Here is an 18,389-nt window from a genome sequence, read left to right on the forward strand (position 1 = left end):
TATGGTCCTAGTTCTAAGCCCTGTGGTACTCCATACCTCAGGAAAAAAAGGGATGTAAATAAAAAACAAATTTAATGTTTAGTGAACATTTTGACTGATGAAGTCAACATTTTGACTAATGAAACATGAAGTCAAATACATAATTGTGACAATATATGATTGAATATATGGTTTATGTGTGTTTTTCAAGTCATCTCATGCTAATAAATACATAACACATATGAATAACGCAGTGCTAATTGACACATAATTACATTATAAGTACAGTATTGAAACTATAAAATATTTTATTCTATAAATATGTCTTATTCTGTAATAAAAATCGTGAAAAAGAGAGTTTGTAGTATATAAATCATCATAAAATTGTCCTTTAGGAAAATATGGGATAAATTTAATATAATTATTATTGGTTATTGTCCAGCAGTGTATTTGATTACTTAGCTAGTGGGAGGTAAGAGATAAGAAAAAATAAAACCTGTAAAATACATTAAAAAAACATACATACATACATACATACATACATACACACACACACACACACACACACACACAAAGGTATTACATTTGACATTTCTGTCCCCCTAACTTCTGAAATAATGGCTATGACCGTGATCTAAACTAATAACAAAATAAAAAAAAGAAAAATACAAAAAAAAAAAAAATACAAACCCGATTCCCAAAAAGTTGGGACACTGTACAAATTGTGAGTAAAAAAGGAATGGAATAATTTCATAAACTTATATTTTATTCACAATAGAATATAGATAACATATCAAATGTTGAAAGTGAGACATTTTGAAATGTCATGCCAAATATTGGCTCATTTTGGATTTCATTAGAGCTACACTTTCCAAAAAAGTTGGGACAGGTAGCAACAAAAGGCTGGAAAAGTTAAATGTACATATAAGGAACAGCTGGAGGACCAATTTGCAACTTATTAGGTCAATTGGCAACATAATTGGGTATAAAAAGATCCTCTCAGAGTGGCAGTGTCTCTCAGAAGTCAAGATGGGCAGAGGATCTCCAATTCCCCCAATGCTGCGGGCGAAAAATAGTGAAGCAATATCCGAAAGGAGTTTCTCAGAGAAGAATTGCAAAGATTTTGAAGTTATCATCATCTACAGTGCATAATATCATCCAAAGATTCAGAGAATCTGGAACAATCTCTGTTTGTAAGGGCCAAGGCAGGAAAACCATACTGGATGCCTATGATCTTCGGGCCCCTAGACGGCACTGCATCACATACAGGAATGCTACTGTAATGGAAATCACAACATGGGCTCAGGAAATCTTCCAGAAAATATTGTCGGTGAACACAATCCACCGTGTCATTAGCCGTTGCCGGTCAAAAAAGAAGCCATATCTAAACATGATCCAGAAGCGCAGGTGTTTTCTCTGGGCCAAGGCTCATTTAAAATGGACTGTGGCAAAGTGGAAAACTGTTCTGTGGTCAGAGGAATCAAAATTTTAAGTTCTTTTTGGAAAACTGGGACGCCATGTCATCCGGACTAAAGAGGACAAGGACAACCCAAGTTGTTGTCAGCGCTCATTTAAGAAGCCTGCATCTCTGATGGTATGGGGTTGCATGAGTGCGTGTGGCATGGGCAGCTTACACATCTGGAAAGGCACCATCAATGCTGAAAGGTATATCCAAGTTCTAGAACAACATATGCTCCAATCCAGATGTCTTCTCTTTCAGGGAAGACCTTGCATTTTCCAACATGAGAATGCCAGACCACATACTGCATCAATTACAACATCATGGCTGCTTAGAAACTCATGATTGACATGATATCTCTCCATTTACTGACAAAAATGTATAACAGTCAGATTTCAACCATGCCAATGCAGTTCAGGAGGCAACAGTGGGCCAAGCTTGATCCCAGGAGCACTGAGAGTAGGGAAGAACCAGCAGGGCCAGGAAAATGGAAAAAAAAAAACACAAACAATATGTAAACCTAATCTAAGAGCAGACAAAATAAGGCCATGGCAGGCCAAGGAAAAAAATGATGTAAATATAAACAATAGGCTGACTGGGGGCCTGTACACCCACTTTTAATAAAACGTAAATAAAATATGTCCCCACACTTTCTTTGAGCAATTGTCAAGTGTGTTTACATAGAGATTTTCAAGGACCAGTGTAAATAAATTTAGATTCCAATTCAAAGAGAACAGATGCATGACCTGGCTTTTTATTTGTGTCAAAAATGAGTTGATGTGAACATTATGGAGTGCTAAAACACTCTCATTAAGTGTATATTTCATTCATTCTCAAACATTCCAGGAAATCATCCAGCATCCAGCTATCACTAGCTAAGCTGAACAAAAAGCAGAAAAGGGTGAAAAGATATGGTCCTAGTTCTAAGCCCTGTGGTACTCCATACCTCAGGGAAAAAAGGGGATGTAAATAAAAACCAAATGTAATGTTTAGTGAACATTTTGACTGATGAAGTCAACATTTTGACTAATGAAACATGAAGTCAAATACATAATTGTGACAATATATGATTGAATATATGGTTTATGTGTGTTTTTCAAGTCATCTCATGCTAATAAATACATAACACATGAATAACGCAGTGCTAATTGACACATAATTACATTATAAGTACAGTATTGAAACTATAAAATATTTTATTCTATAAATATGTCTTATTCTGTAATAAAAATCGTGAAAAAAGAGTTTGTAGTATATAAATCATCATAAAATTGTCCTTTAGGAAAATATGGGATAAATTTAATATAATTATTATTGGTTATTGTCCAGCAGTGTATTTGATTACTTAGCTAGTGGGAGGTAAGAGATAAGAAAAAATAAAACCTGTAAAATACATTAAAAAAACATACATACATACATACATACATACATACACACACACACACACACACACACAAAGGTATTACATTTGACCTTTCTGTCCCCCTAACTTCTGAAATAATGGCTATGACCGTGATCTAAACTAATAACAAAATAAAAAAAAGAAAAATACAAAAAAAAAAAAAATACAAACCCGATTCCCAAAAATTGGGACACTGTACAAATTGTGAGTAAAAAAAGGAATGGAATAATTTCATAAACTTATATTTTATTCACAATAGAATATAGATAACATATCAAATGTTGAAAGTGAGACATTTTGAAATGTCATGCCAAATATTGGCTCATTTTGGATTTCATTAGAGCTACACTTTCCAAAAAAGTTGGGGACAGGTAGCAACAAAAGGCTGGAAAAGTTAAATGTACATATAAGGAACAGCTGGAGGACCAATTTGCAACTTATTAGGTCAATTGGCAACATAATTGGGTATAAAAAGAGCCTCTCAGAGTGGCAGTGTCTCTCAGAAGTCAAGATGGGCAGAGGATCTCCAATTCCCCCAATGCTGCGGCGAAAAATAGTGAAGCAATATCCGAAAGGAGTTTCTCAGAGAAGAATTGCAAAGATTTTGAAGTTATCATCATCTACAGTGCATAATATCATCCAAAGATTCAGAGAATCTGGAACAATCTCTGTTTGTAAGGGTCAAGGCAGGAAAACCATACTGGATGTCCATGATCTTCGGGCCCCTAGACGGCACTGCATCACATACAGGAATGCTACTGTAATGGAAATCACAACATGGGCTCAGGAAATCTTCCAGAAAATATTGTCGGTGAACACAATCCACCGTGTCATTAGCCGTTGCCGGTCAAAAAAGAAGCCATATCTAAACATGATCCAGAAGCGCAGGTGTTTTTCTCTGGCCAAGGCTCATTTAAAATGGACTGTGGCAAAGTGGAAAACTGTTCTGTGGTCAGAGGAATCAAAATTTTAAGTTCTTTTTTGGAAAACTGGGACGCCATGTCATCCGGACTAAAGAGGACAAGGACAACCCAAGTTGTTGTCAGCGCTCAGTTCAGAAGCCTGCATCTCTGATGGTATTGGGGTTGCATGAGTGCGTGTTGCATGGGCAGCTTACACATCTGGAAAGGCACCATCAATGCTGAAAGGTATATCCAAGTTCTAGAACAATATATGCTCCCATCCAGATGTCTTCTCTTTCAGGGAAGACCTTGCATTTTCCAACATGAGAATGCCAGACCACATACTGCATCAAATTACAACATCATGGCTGCTTAGAAGAAGGATCCGGGTACTGACATGGCCAGCCTGCTGTCCAGATCTTTCACCCATAGAAAACATTTGGCGCATCATAAAGAGGAAGATCCGACAAAGAAGACCTAAGACAGTTGAGCAACTAGAAGCCTATATTAGACAAGAATGGGACAACATTCCTATTCGTAAACTTGAGCAACTTGTCTCCTCAGTCCCCAGACGTTTGGAGACTGTTATAAAAAGAAGAGGGGATGGTAAACATGGCCTTGTCCCAACTTTTTTGAGATGTGTTGATGCCATGAAATTTAAAATCTTAAAAAAAAAATGTATTTTTCCTTTAAAATGATACATTTTCTCAGTTTAAACATTTGATATGACATCTATGTTGTATTCTGAATAAAATATTGAAATTTGAAACTTCCACATCATTGCATTCTGTTTTTATTCACAATGTGTACAGTGTCCCAACTTTTTTGGAATCGGGTTTGTAGTAACATTGGGATGGGCATCCTGAGATAGAAACAAGAAATCAAAAAGAGAAAGTTTAGCATAGCTGCTGTTCATATTATTTCAGATAAAAGATTTTTTATTTCATGACGTATAAGTGGAGTGTAAGGTTATCAGATGTGTTGTGTGGATAATTGGCATAAAAATATGTATTTTAATCTAATTTAAAATTAAAAGATTGTGTTTGAGCCCCAAACTTTATCAGGAAGGCCATTTCAAAGTAAAATAGCAAAAAGCTCTACTTCCTTTAGTGGACTCTGATAAATCCTTGGTATTATCAATAGTCCAGGATTTTGTGACCTCATTACAGGCCAAGCACCATAGCTGCTGCTGCCCCCGTTTGTACAAAAATCGGCACACTGCCACTAATGCTCTCAAAAATCAATGTTTTGATTAAGTGTTACATGTTATCCCTTAAATGTGTTATTTATTATTTGTAAATGTATTTTTTGTCCTCATTGTTTAGAATGTACTACACGTGCCAAAGGATCATTTAAGTGTGTGGAACATCATAATTGTTATTTATATTTTTTAGTTTTTTGGTTTGGGTTAGGTTGTTTTTGTTTTTGTATTTGGTATATTTTTCTCACCAAGGCTGCATTTACTTGATCAGAATGAAGTAAAAACAGTAATATTTAGTATTACAATAGTATTACAACAGTATTACAATTTAACACCAGTTATATGTGAATATATTGTAAAATGTAATTTATTTCTGTGATCTAAGCTGAATTTTAATAACTCCAGTCACATGATCCTTCAGAATCATTCTAATATGCTGATTTGCTGCTCAAGAAACATTTCTGATTATTATCAATGTCTTATCAATTATCAAAAGTTAGAACAAACATTTGTTTTAAATAAATGCTGTACTTTTTAAAAAATGTTTATTCATCAAAGAACCATAACAAATGAAGCACCACAGCTGTTTTTAACATTGATAATAATCAGAAATGTTTCTTGAGCAGCATATCAGTATATTAGAATGATTTCTGAAGATCACGTGACACTGAAGGCTGGAGTAATGATGCTGAAAATTCAGATTTACCAATTTAATTTCACACATCACACATCATAAGAGACTTTCAAAAACATAAAAAAAAACCTTCCCAACCCCAAACTTATGAAACAGTAGTGTATGTTTGAGATTTTTCTTACCTCTTCTCTGGCTTATAGCATCTTGGAGATCAGCACTGAAGGATCTAGGAACAAAACAAGCAATTTGACACAGAGCCAACAATATTTAGTTTGCAGTTCCAGTTTTTTAGAAAGTTTTAGTAGAGTTTTAGTAGAAGGAAACAAGCTAGAGCAGAGGTAAAATGCAGATATAACATATGTGACCCTGGAGCACAAAAGCAGTCGTAAGCAGCACAGGTACTGTATATTTGCAGCAATAGCCAACATTACATTCTATGGGTCAAAATGAACGATTTTTATGCCAAAAATATTAGGATATTAAGTAAAGATCATGTTCCATGAAGATATTTTGTAAATGTCCTACTGCAAATATATCAAAACTTAATTTTTGATCCATAATATGTATTACTAGAAGCTACGTTATGATGACACACACCAAAAAAAGACACGCTATTCTGATAGCATTAATGTATAACGCGGAAATGAATCAACGCATTTTAACAGCTGAAATGTTACTAAAGTGTAACCATTAGCCTAAATAACAAACATTAAGCATATGAGAGACGGAGATCTAAGTTACGAGATCTGATGCCGTATGCTGTGTATGCTTTTTTGTGTCATCCGCGCCACAAGGATGCGATGTTTCTACGTGTATTTAGCTTTGATTTGAAATAAAACACAGCATCCTTGTGGCGCGGATGATACAGAAGAGCATACACAGCATACAGTGATATGGAAAGACACAGAGGAGACCGTTGACAAAGGAATTATTGAATAAAGTCGTTATTTTTGTTTTCTTCGCTTACAAAAAGTGTTCCCAGATTGCACGTCTGTTGGCGTTTGTGACGATGACTTTCATACTTTTATGGACCTTGACACTGTTATTTATTTGGCAGGCTATGGGACAGTCTCAAACCTCCAGGTTTTCATCCAAAATATCTTAAATTGTGTTGCGAAGATGAACAGGGCTGGGTTTCCCAAAAGCTTCGTAAGCCTAAGATGTTCATAAAAATGATCGCACGACTGATCTTAATATTACGGTCTGTTTCCCAAAAGCATCGTAGATCTACGAGTGCTCTGGAGTAATCGTAAAGCCCCAAGTGCATCGTAAGAAGACAGATTTACGCGGTCTGCTGTGGAGTAATCGGCAGATGCACCTTTAACTTGATTCAACTAATACAGGTCCTTCTCAAAAAATTAGCATATTGTGAAAAAGTTCATTATTTTCCATAATGTAATGATAAAAATTAAACTTTCATATATTTTAGATTCAATGAAATATTTCAGGTCTTTTATTGTTTTAATACTGATGATTTTTGGCATACAGCTCATGAAAAACCCAAAATTCCTATCTCAAAAAATTCGCATATTTCATCCGACCAATAAAAGAAAAGTGTTTTTTAATACAAAAAAAGTCAACCTTCAAATAATTATGTTCAGTTATGCACTCAATACTTGGTCGGGAATCCTTTTGCAGAAATGACTGCTTCAATGCGGCGTGGCATGGAGGCAATCAGCCTGTGGCACTGCTGAGGTGTTATGGAGGCCCAGGATGCTTCGATAGCGGCCTTAAGCTCATCCAGAGTGTTGGGTCTTGCGTCTCTCAACTTTCTCTTCACAATATCCCACAGATTCTCTATGGGGTTCAGGTCAGGAGAGTTGGCAGGCCAATTGAGCACAGTAATACCATGGTCAGTAAACCATTTACAGTGGGTTTTGGCACTGTGAGCAGGTGCCAGGTCGTGCTGAAAAACGAAATCTTCATCTCCATAAAGCTTTTCAGCAGATGGAAACATGAAGTGCTCCAAAATCTCCTGATAGCTAGCTGCATTGACCCTGCCCTTGATAAAAACACAGTGGACCAACACCAGCAGCTGACATGGCATGCCAGACCATCACTGACTGTGGGTACTTGACACTGGACTTCAGGCATTTTGGCATTTCCTTCTCCCCAGTCTTCCTCCAGACTCTGGCACCTTGATTTCCGAATGACATGCAAAATTTGCTTTCATCCAAAAAAAGTACTTTGGAACACTGAGCAACAGTCCAGTGCTGCTTCTCTGTAGCCCAGGTCAGGCGCTTCTGCCGCTGTTTCTGGTTCAAAAGCACACGCCTGTGCACGGTGGCTCTGGATGTTTCTACTCCAGACTCAGTCCACTGCTTCCGCAGGTCCCCCAAGGTCTGGAATCGGTCCTTCTCCACAATCTTCCTCAGGGTCCGGTCACCTCTTCTCGTTGTGCAGCGTTTTTTGCCACACTTTTTCCTTCCCACAGACTTCCCACTGAGGTGCCTTGATACAGCACTCGGGGAACAGCCTATTCGTTCAGAAATTTCTTTCTGTGTCTTACCCTCTCGCTTGAGGGTGTCAATGATGGCCTTCTGGACAGCAGTCAGGTCGGCAGTCTCTACCCATGATTGCGGTTTTGAGTAATGAACCAGGCTGGGAGTTTTTAAAAGCCTCAGGAATCTTTTTGCAGGTGTTTAGAGTTAATTAGTTGATTCAGATGATTAGGTTAATAGCTCGTTTAGAGGACCTTTTCATGATATGCTAATTTTTTGAGATAGAAATTTTGGGTTTTCATGAGCTGTATGCCAAAATCATCCGTATTAAAACAATAAAAGACCTGAAATATTTCAGTTGGTGTGCAATGAATCTAAAATATATGAAAGTTTAATTTTTATCATTACATTATGGAAAATAATGAACTTTTTTCACAATATGCTAATTTTTTGAGAAGGACCTGTATGTGGTTATTAATAAGGATTTGATTGTGCTTTATTGTACACTTTATGACTCGTTTTCTTTCTTTCTTTTGTTTTTATTATTAATTTATAAATGAAATAATTAAAAGGGGCAGAAAAAATAGAAATACACATCTAAATTAAATGACTGAAAAAAATTCGAATAAAGAAGTAATGTAGGAAATGCTTCAAAGACTGGGTGGAAAAAATCTGTCAATGACTTGCTGAAGAGCGCGAAAACCAGCTATGTATTAGACCCGGAAATAACGTCTCTCTCTCTCTCTCTCTCTCTCTCTCTCTCTCTCTCTCTCTCTCTCTCTCTCTCTCTCTCTCTATATATATATATATATATATATATACAGAGCTGGGTAGTAACGGATTACATCTAATCTGGATTACGTATCAGATTCCAAAACTCAAGTACTTGTAATTAGATTATATTACTTTTTAAAATCTCCTAATCAGACTACTTACTTTTTTATGGATTACATGATTACATTTTATTTACACAATAGTAATAAGTTGTTCACAATACGTTTCCCAAAAGCTTCGTAAGCCTAAGGAGTTTGTTTAAAAACGATAGTACGACTGATCCCAAAGCTCTTAATATTACGGTTTGTCTTAATACACTTGAAAATGATTGTAGATCTACGAGTGCTCTGTAGTAATCCTAAAGCCCTGCATCGTAAGAAGATTTATGCGGTGAACTGCAGAACAACTGCACCTTTAACTTTATTCAAGTGCTGTGATTATAATATAAGGATTGACTGTACTTCATTGTACATTTTATTACTCGTTTTTTATTGTTGTTGTTGTTGTTGTTGTTGTTGAAAATATACTCCAAAGACTTGGGGGGGTTGATTGCTTGTTTGGGGTGCTTGCTGATTTGTATGGGAACCGGAACATCTCCGTCGCACCCGTGGGGGATGTGGGTGTTTTAACACCCACACTTTTCCCGGTGAGAGGGTTCAACACCCGCACTTTTTCTGCAGTTTTTCGGCAGTTTTGTACAAACGCCTAACTACAGTCACTCCTCTATGGCCGCTCTGTGTCTGCGCTCGCTGCGGCTGCCTCCTCTCCCCCTCCCTCTCAAACATGAGTGTGACCGGCTGATGATTGGCTGTTCTGCCTTAAGTCCCGCCTCTCCTGGTGTGTTAGATTTATCGGTCAGCTCGTGCTGAGGAGGCGTATATCTTTTACTGTCTATGCGTATATCTGGAGGTTTTTAACAAAAATAATTTCCCCCTGGGAATATTAAAGTATTTCTGATTCTGATTCTTTAGCAAGTCTACTGCTGTGTATTTGCACAACAGAGTTTTGACTTATTTTCCGTGTGTTCCGAGTGTGTTTTTATACTTATCTAGTTTCACTCATTTAAATGGGAAGCTTTTTTATATCTTGTATGTTATACATTTTGTACCCCTCTGTCACTGTATTCATCGTTTTTATTGTTAATAAACAAACCACATCCATCCCCCACACTTTTGAAAAGCTTGCTACGCCCCTGTCCATATATTATTATTATTATTATTATTATTATTATGTTATACTATATTATTATTATATTATCATATTATATAACAAGTATAATATCTATAACTAATTTGGAATTACAAATCTGACTTATCAAATATTCTATATATACATGAGTGCGGAATATTAATTGTATTATCTAGTGATCCCGCCTTTATAGCTGATTCTTTAGATAACGGTCAGCTGCGTGGTATGAGGACAATTTTATATATTATTAACACTTACGAGTTAGGTGTCCCATGTATTATATCCATCTAGATTATATATATAATATATCTATGGTATCTGTATTATTATTCTTTTTAATCGTTATGCTTTATATTTAACACATACATTAATAGAAAATATTATAATCATTATTATTGTACAACAAGTTATTATTTATTTTCCTCTGAATATTATTATTGTGCATATATTATTATTATTATTATTATATTAATAATTATTATTATATTATAGTATATTATTATACGTATAATATAATATAATAAAAATATTACATTATGCTAACCAGTCTATTCTAAAAAAGCTGTAAAGGTGTATGTAATATATATATATATATATATATATATATATATATATATATAGTATATATATATATATATATATATATATATATATATATACACCTTTATAGCTTTTTTTAGATTCATTTTATAATTTCTACACACTACATTTTAAAAATCATTATACATTTTAGGTTACCATAACATTAACATACACTCATACAGACATAAAGGTTAAACATAAAGTGTTACATCCTGTTTGGACACTTTACGTAAATGCTGTATGAATTTAGAGATCTGTTGGGGTAGCCTATAAAGACTAAATACTGTACATTTTGGCCTATTGAATATTTTCCTTTGAAGATCTCTCTGGCAGATTTAATTATGATTATAGTAATGTAAAATTAGACAAAAGGAAGAAACAACTAAAGGTTCGATACAAATTAGGTGTCTATTTATAAAAAATAAATAAATAATAATAATTATTCTAATTTGCAAATGAACTTAAAATAGAATAATAAAGAATCTTGATCCACTTGATCCAAAATTTTATGTAACTATGATGTATTTTCTGTAAGAGAAACGTCTAACGAATCTTTTAAAATCTATTTATATTTTCCAAATTAGCAAACAACTATTTTTCCAGCGCTATGTGGAAAATTTAAAAGGGGGGAATATATTGCTATAATATGTATGCCTATAATATATAATTGGGGGTGGGTGTGTGGTGTGGGGGGGGGGGGGGGGGGGTAATGCTTGGAAGTGAGGTGTCAGTTTAGGAGTAGTCGAGTTTTAAAAAGCATCGACAACCCACGGCGATTTTGTTAATCCTGCGTGAATACTGGGCGGACACGTTACACGTATATAAAAAGCTCAAATGAAAGTAGTTCTCATAAAAACAAAACCATGGAGGGACTGAGCGGGAATTGCTTTGCCTCTCATTGCAAGGATTTCATCTCTCACCCTGCACTGGGACGCCACTCTGGGAATCTCGTGAATCACCAGGGTACAGTGTACCCAGATATCACTGCACAAGATATCGGCCGGCAGTGCCCTGCGCACCAGGCCTCCTCGGGCACATCACTGAGCTATGGATACCCATTTGGAAGTCCATATTATGGATGTCGTCTTTCGTATCCTCGCAACGTAAATTTGCAACAGAAGGCATATTCCTATCATCCTGCCGAAAAATGCATGGAGTCAAGCAGTGCGCTGCCAGCTGAGGAACTTTCCAGCCGTTCCAAAGAATTAGGTGTTTACCCAAGTTTTGCCAGCTCTTATCAGACAGTTCCCGGTTTGGACGTCCCGGTTGTACCAGGAATTAGTGCGCACCCAGAGTCACGGCATGAATCTTTCATTCCTATGGACAGGTATCAGCACTGGGCAATGTCGAACGGCTGGGAAGAGCAACGATATTGTTCTAAGGAACAAACACATTTTAACAACCTGTGGAAGTCTCAGTTTTCGGGTAAAATGACATGCATTAGCGAATATTTAATGATTGAAATACTGTGTTATTCATGCCTACTTCCAGTATTGGAGTTGAAGTGTAGTAGTAAAGTCACCTTCTTCAAATGTGCGAGGGAGACCGCGCAGATCTGTCATTTACTTTATCGTCACTCAGTCTCAAATTTCATGTTCACTTTGGCCTTATTGTGGAGCCCGATCTACGCTAAATAAAAACACAATCCTAATCCTACCCATTGCGCATCATATGCACGCCAAAGTAATTTTTTGCGTATAAACAGTACGCCAAATCGAAACATAAACTCGTGCTACTGATACTCACTTTCATGAGATCGGGTTATGATTGTGTTATTGTTGCCCTGATTGTGTTATACAATAGTGATTTCCTGTGACAGAAACGTTGGGTGGCAGGTGTCAGTTAAACTTCAGGTTTTTAAACTTAGGAGTTTGAAAATTTTTATAAATATGTGCTTTGGGCACTTATACACGTAATAAATAAATATGTGCTTTGGGCACTTATACACGTCGTATAAGTGCAATATACAGTATGTATTCATTTAAATAATAGTAATTCAGTAATTGCAGCAATTTAGAAATAGAAAATAGAATCCGCACTGACTGACCCTATTGGGCATGTTTTTGTTAAAAACAAAAACAAATTAGTTTGTCTGAAAATTGACAATATTTGGAAGCTAACATTTCATATAGGCATATCTCGCTTCTTTTAAATACCTTAACAGATATTCTTATTATTGTGAGCCACATAACAAAATTGTGTTTCTCTTCTAAAATGATTTCTTTGCCTTAATGTATTTGGATATGGAATGTAGAATCCGCACTGACTTTTTTTTTTTTTTTTTTTTTTGGTGGGGTTAACAAAGGTGTAGTTTCCAGTATGCTTTGCATGGGTGAGTAAAATAATAATAATAATAATAATAATAATAATGTGGTTTTAAGTATTGTTTTTGTGGGTGGGTAGAGTGATGTTAATTCACTCCCCCCACCCACTGGTTTGAGCAAGATAGGAACTTTTACTTGGCACTCAATGCTATTTAATAGCCTATGTTTAATGTACTATTTAAACCAGTTACACGGTTCAGCTTTTGCTTATACTGAGGACCGGTAGGCTACGTACAAATGTGAATGTTTTTTTTAGTTAAGCTGTAAACATTAACTGATCCTGTTAATATGTACAAGTTCGTTGCCTAGTAGTACGAAAAATATATATATATTATTAAATGAGACTAGGCTGCTTAATTGGGTCACTTATAAATTTACTGTTTTATGATGTTGAAGTTAAGCGAAGAAATAATTGTTAGCCTACATAATTAATTCACGCTGAATCGATGTATTAAATCATGTAAATCCTAGAAACGTGTGTTTAGTATTATAAATACAATATAGTGAGGAAACAGAATAAAATAGTTAAAATTAATACAAGTAAACATGATTTGAGATGCTCTTTGAAATCTATCATATAAACCTATTTCGGTTTTATTTCTAAAAATAAAACTTTAGTCCTCATGGTAAGCAAAAAAGAACGAAGTTTGTTCTGGAAATAATTTCCTGGCATTGACCAATACGTTCCAAATGTGAAAATATTCCTTCAGAACAAATAATTAACTTGTACCAACGACAAAAAATAAATAAATACATAAAATAAAATTAATATATATATATATATATATATATATAATATATATATATATATATATATCTATATATATATATATATATATATATAATATATATATATATATAAATAATATACAGAATCTCATATACTGAAAGTTAATGAAATCTTTCCCTTAACTCTAAAAATCTGTGTATAAGTGTAGTAAAATAAAGCATTGGTCAGAACTGTAGTAGCAGTCTAATTCACCAAATGTCTATTTGAGAGTCACAAGACATTATTACCAGTGACTTGAAAAATAGTCTTAAGTAAATCATGTGATTTCTAAGATATGTTCTTCCCGTGTTTAACCATTTTTGCAGATGTGGTGCCACACCAGACCGAGATTAATGGGTTCCGTCGCGGTCCTAAGAAGAGAGTACCTTATAATAAGATGCAATTAAAGGAACTGGAAAAAGAGTACGCCGCCAGCAAGTTCATCACCAAAGACAAAAGAAGGCGTATCTCCGCCGCAACCAGTCTCTCGGAACGCCAGGTAACCATCTGGTTCCAGAACCGTCGTGTTAAGGAGAAAAAGTTAGTTTGTAAATCAAAGTAAAGTTCCCGCGTGCATGTAAATTGATCACAAGTGGTGTTGTTAGCGCCAACACGTTCTTTATTTAGAGTGAATTGCCCTAAAGTGGGACACTTTCTTGTTTGTATAAAAAAAAAAAAAAAATTATCCACACTAATTTCTCAAAAAGCTGTCTTGCAGTTGCGCAGTAATAGAGGTTTAGGACAGTTAGACATCATTTTAATTAAAGAATCAGGTGGTTTTACGTATTCTGGAATGCTTAAGCGGTCTGGTGATTAATTTATGCTGAGGAAAGTGTCAATTAGCTCATCGGTTTAGTTTGGTCTGCGATGTATATTGATATGGTGTAAACAATTGTTCTTGTCTCATTTGGTTTAGTTTTTGTTCTAACACAGAAGGTTTTGACTTTGAAAAAAAAAAACTGTCTATCCAAACATAATGTCATCCCAGAATTGTTAATTGTTTAATAAGCTTTCTGTGTTATTTTCTTACTAGCGTTTTTATTCAATTTATTGCAAGTGCATACATGTCGGTATTCTCGTGCTTTTTAGAAACATATTGAATTGGGGATGTGTAGTCGATACTGAAGTAGGCTACCTTTCTCCTTTTTGTTCCCCAAATTGCAACCTACATGGACCTACCATGTATGAGTTCACAGTGTTTCTTGGTAACATTGGCCATCAAATCGAAACTTTTATTATGTCATGGTCCATGGAACACACTGCACATAAGTGACAATACTGTACAGAAAATAAGTTCAATGACAAAGCAGTAAGTTTTTATATGGGTCAAATTTTGGCACACGTCAATTTCCAGAGGTCTGCCGTCTGCACTATATTTTGCTTTTCTTGGCAGAAATGTTACGTTATAAAATGGCAGGGCACGGATGCATATCACTGCCTCTAACATGAGAACAGTGAATCCATATTTATTATGTACCAATTACTGGAATGAGAACCTCGATCATAAGTTCCACTATATGTAAAATATTTTGTTTTATTGTCATTGTACTTTTTAAAAAATATCCATATATTGTCTTTATGTTTACTTGTCATGTCATCTGTTTTTGTTTCTGTACATTAAATGTATAGTTTTTATAATAACCATAATCTGTCTACATTGTTGTCTTTACTGTGTGTGTGTGTGTGTGTGTGTGTGTGTGTGTGTGTGTGTGTGTGTACCCTACAAGGATGGTAAAACCAGATTTTTTTATTTTTTTTTAACCAGGCCTTTTTAATAAAAATAAAAAAATATTAAAAATAGTAAATGATGTTGTAGGCAGGTCTTCTGTAAATGATGTTAATGAATAATTTTAATTTATAATTTACTTTCAATTTATTACTACTGCATACTGTTTTATAATGTACTGCAATACCGAGGTGCAGATATCTGCCACTATTAGCACTAAGTATAACTACTATTTATACGATTGCAAAGAAAATACTGCTATTTTTAATTGCTTCTTAATAACTCCGGCCTGAGTTAGTTTCTGAATTTCAGCATTGCATGCCTTCACTAGATCTGGGTCTTTAACAAGGCACTGTTCAGTGTTGCAGAGACTAGGCATTACCCTTTCCTTTGGGGCGTGGAAAAGGGGCATATCTTTGTGCCTAAGTAGCAGAGTGGAATAATATAAACTACATCCACTTCAACTCGGGTGGTTTTTAATTTGAGTATATTATTGGTCTCTTGGTCTTGTTGTGACCTGATGACCTCTTTCTCATTTCTGAAAGGAAGTACATCCACTTGTCACAGTTTCTCTGTGTTCTTAAAGAGCTCTGCCACTTGGATAATGGTTGAGTTCGATAAGCACTGTGGCTGAATGGACTACTCGACAAGTCTAGTGGGACCCTGTAACATCCACCCTAATTGTGTTTTCAGGGCTGCTAATCCTCCTGGGGGTCCTACTGGCTTAACAGGAGTAATAAAGTCAAGGGCTGTGACTGCTCGAATGCCTGTATTGGGTGGCCCACAAAGTGCTTGTAACTTTTCTGTAATTTGTCAATACACTGTAAAAAAATATATGCCTCTCCAACATAAAAATTTCTAGTGACCCGTTGCACCTAAAATTTTTAGTTTTGCCCGATTTGAAGTTGCGGAAACCACCACTTTTTTGTGTTGTGCTGACTACCCCTGCATGTAGACTGAACTTGAAATAGAATGTTGTGTCAATTAAATATTTCTGTTGACTAAACATAGCTTGTTGGGCCAACAAGCAGACTCAAATTGAAATAAAATGTTGTATTAAATATTTAATGTTGGCCAATAAGTCTATTTTTCATTAATGTTGACCAAAATAGTCTATTTTTCATTATTTCAAATAAATTACACACTATGCTTTGATAAAGAACATTTTATGTATTTATTTAAGTACATATGAACTTGCCTGTTAGGCGCAAGTAAAATATTACACAAGTATTCAACCAGTGGAAAAACAAATATCTGCTTTACAAAATGAAATTCAGTAAAACTTCCTCCTCCAGTACTACAGCCACATTGACCACTGTGGGATATGGTCCTGAGTTGGTAGAACTGTCAGTCCCTTCCAGGATCCCCATTTTCATGGCCTTTGTGTGTGGCCCCAGTGCCTCAGTATCCTGTGAAACACAATAAATGACTTTTAGTGTCAGACTGAAAGCATAATGTCTTATGCAATCACTACTGCATCACAAACAGTAATACCATAATAAAGATATTCAAATTTATTACCTTAATAGTCTTTTGAAATTGAAGCTGGCTCTCTCAAGTACAGGGGAAGACCACGAAGAACAGCAGACCTTCTATACGTAGTTAGATCTGTGGTCTGCCAAAAAGACAGGTCATCAATAAGACATTATTAAGTCACTTAATTAACAAAGAGGTTACACATCTACTCTACCGACAGTTTAGGATCAACTACTCTTTTTCACCATCATTTCCTTACTGGGTTCTCTCTATGACATCAAAAATAATTTTACGAATAAGCCTGTATAATTATTTCCATCATGATTAACAAGTGCAGCAAGTCTGCAGATCCCTTAAAGAGATACTCCACAGAAAAATGAAAGTTCTGTCATCATATACTCACCCTCATGTTGTTTCAAACCTGTATGCATTTCTTTCTTCTGCTGAACAGAAAGGAAGATATTTAGAAGAATGTCAGTACAAAATGCAAATGGAATTTGAAAATATTGACCATTAAAAATATTAAACTGGAACATGTCATGCTTAACCGTTAGGGTCAACGTTAAAATCACATGCCAGTTGGAAAGGAATGCTAAGCTTTATGAGTTAAACGTGATTTACTGCTACTGCTACAGCACTGCTAATCACTGTAGGTACTCACAATAAAGCTATTTCAAACTTTGTTGACAGACAATAGATATATTCTTAACCTAAATTTGCTCATTACCTCGCAGCACAAAGCACTCACCACTGCAATGTCGTGACTCGTGGTGGGGGAAATTCCAGGAGGCGCCTGATAGAACTCCTTTGCGCATGCTCAGACGATTGATGCTGTTCCCTCTTGCTCGGCCAACATAATATTTTTTGTGCAATGTTAAAAGTTCTGTCAACACAATTATTTATTTTTCTCTTGATGAACATTTTGTAGTACAGTCATGGAAATCATTGCAATCATTGACCAAACATATTTTTCTTTTTTTGACACAACCATTATGTTGAGCCAACATTTATTTCCTCATTTGTACAACTTTTTGCATCAGTAATTTTTTACAGTGTACTATTTTAATATTTTAGCCTACTTAAAAGCATTATCTAAAAACAATGTATAGCTACCTGCAATAATTAAAACCTTCTCATCTTGAGCAAAAAAGAAAGATAACTAGCAATTTCAAAGTTCAACTTCTATCCAAGTTATCAAACAGCAATTTTCCCAATAATAATTACATAATTCTTTTGAAACGTTATGGGCCCGGTTCCCCAAAAACGTTCTTATCGCTAAGTAGTTCTTAACCTATTCCTTAACCTCTCTCTTAAAGTTATGGCACGATTCCCGACACGTTCGTACGCTAAGTATATCTTCTGTAAGTCACACTTTAGTAAGGTTGGTCTGGATGGACCATTCGTAAGCTCTCTCTTAGCGTTGTTTTGAGCTCGAGACGCTAGTCGCCGCCACTTTGTCTTTAGAAATCAGCGCAGCGCAGTACAAGTCCAACTATGGTATGTTGACAATGTTGTGGCTCAAAAATGATTTT

The 18,389-nt window shown here is 35.4% G+C and overlaps 1 protein-coding gene and 1 long non-coding RNA gene across 2 annotated transcripts; one reads left to right on the plus strand and one right to left on the minus strand.

The window, feature by feature from the left end:
• Positions 1 to 11,330: 11,330 nt before the first annotated feature.
• hoxc13b (homeobox C13b) lies at positions 11,331 to 15,173 on the plus strand. The gene is made up of 2 exons (XM_019091808.2): positions 11,331 to 11,987; positions 13,982 to 15,173. The coding sequence occupies exons 1-2, from the start codon at positions 11,426 to 11,428 to the stop codon at positions 14,215 to 14,217; spliced, it is 798 nt and encodes a 265-aa protein (XP_018947353.2). The 5' UTR covers positions 11,331 to 11,425; the 3' UTR covers positions 14,218 to 15,173.
• Positions 15,174 to 16,536: 1,363 nt separating this feature from the next.
• Positions 16,537 to 17,403, minus strand: LOC109111322. Its single transcript, XR_006155808.1, has 3 exons — positions 17,261 to 17,403; positions 16,903 to 16,996; positions 16,537 to 16,790 (listed from the first exon to the last, which is right to left on the minus strand). It is a non-coding gene; the product is annotated as an uncharacterized LOC109111322 (long non-coding RNA).
• Positions 17,404 to 18,389: the final 986 nt, after the last annotated feature.

The sequence above is a fragment of the Cyprinus carpio genome, chromosome B11 (genome assembly GCF_018340385.1).
Source record: "Cyprinus carpio isolate SPL01 chromosome B11, ASM1834038v1, whole genome shotgun sequence".
Taxonomy (NCBI): Eukaryota; Metazoa; Chordata; class Actinopteri; order Cypriniformes; family Cyprinidae; genus Cyprinus; species Cyprinus carpio.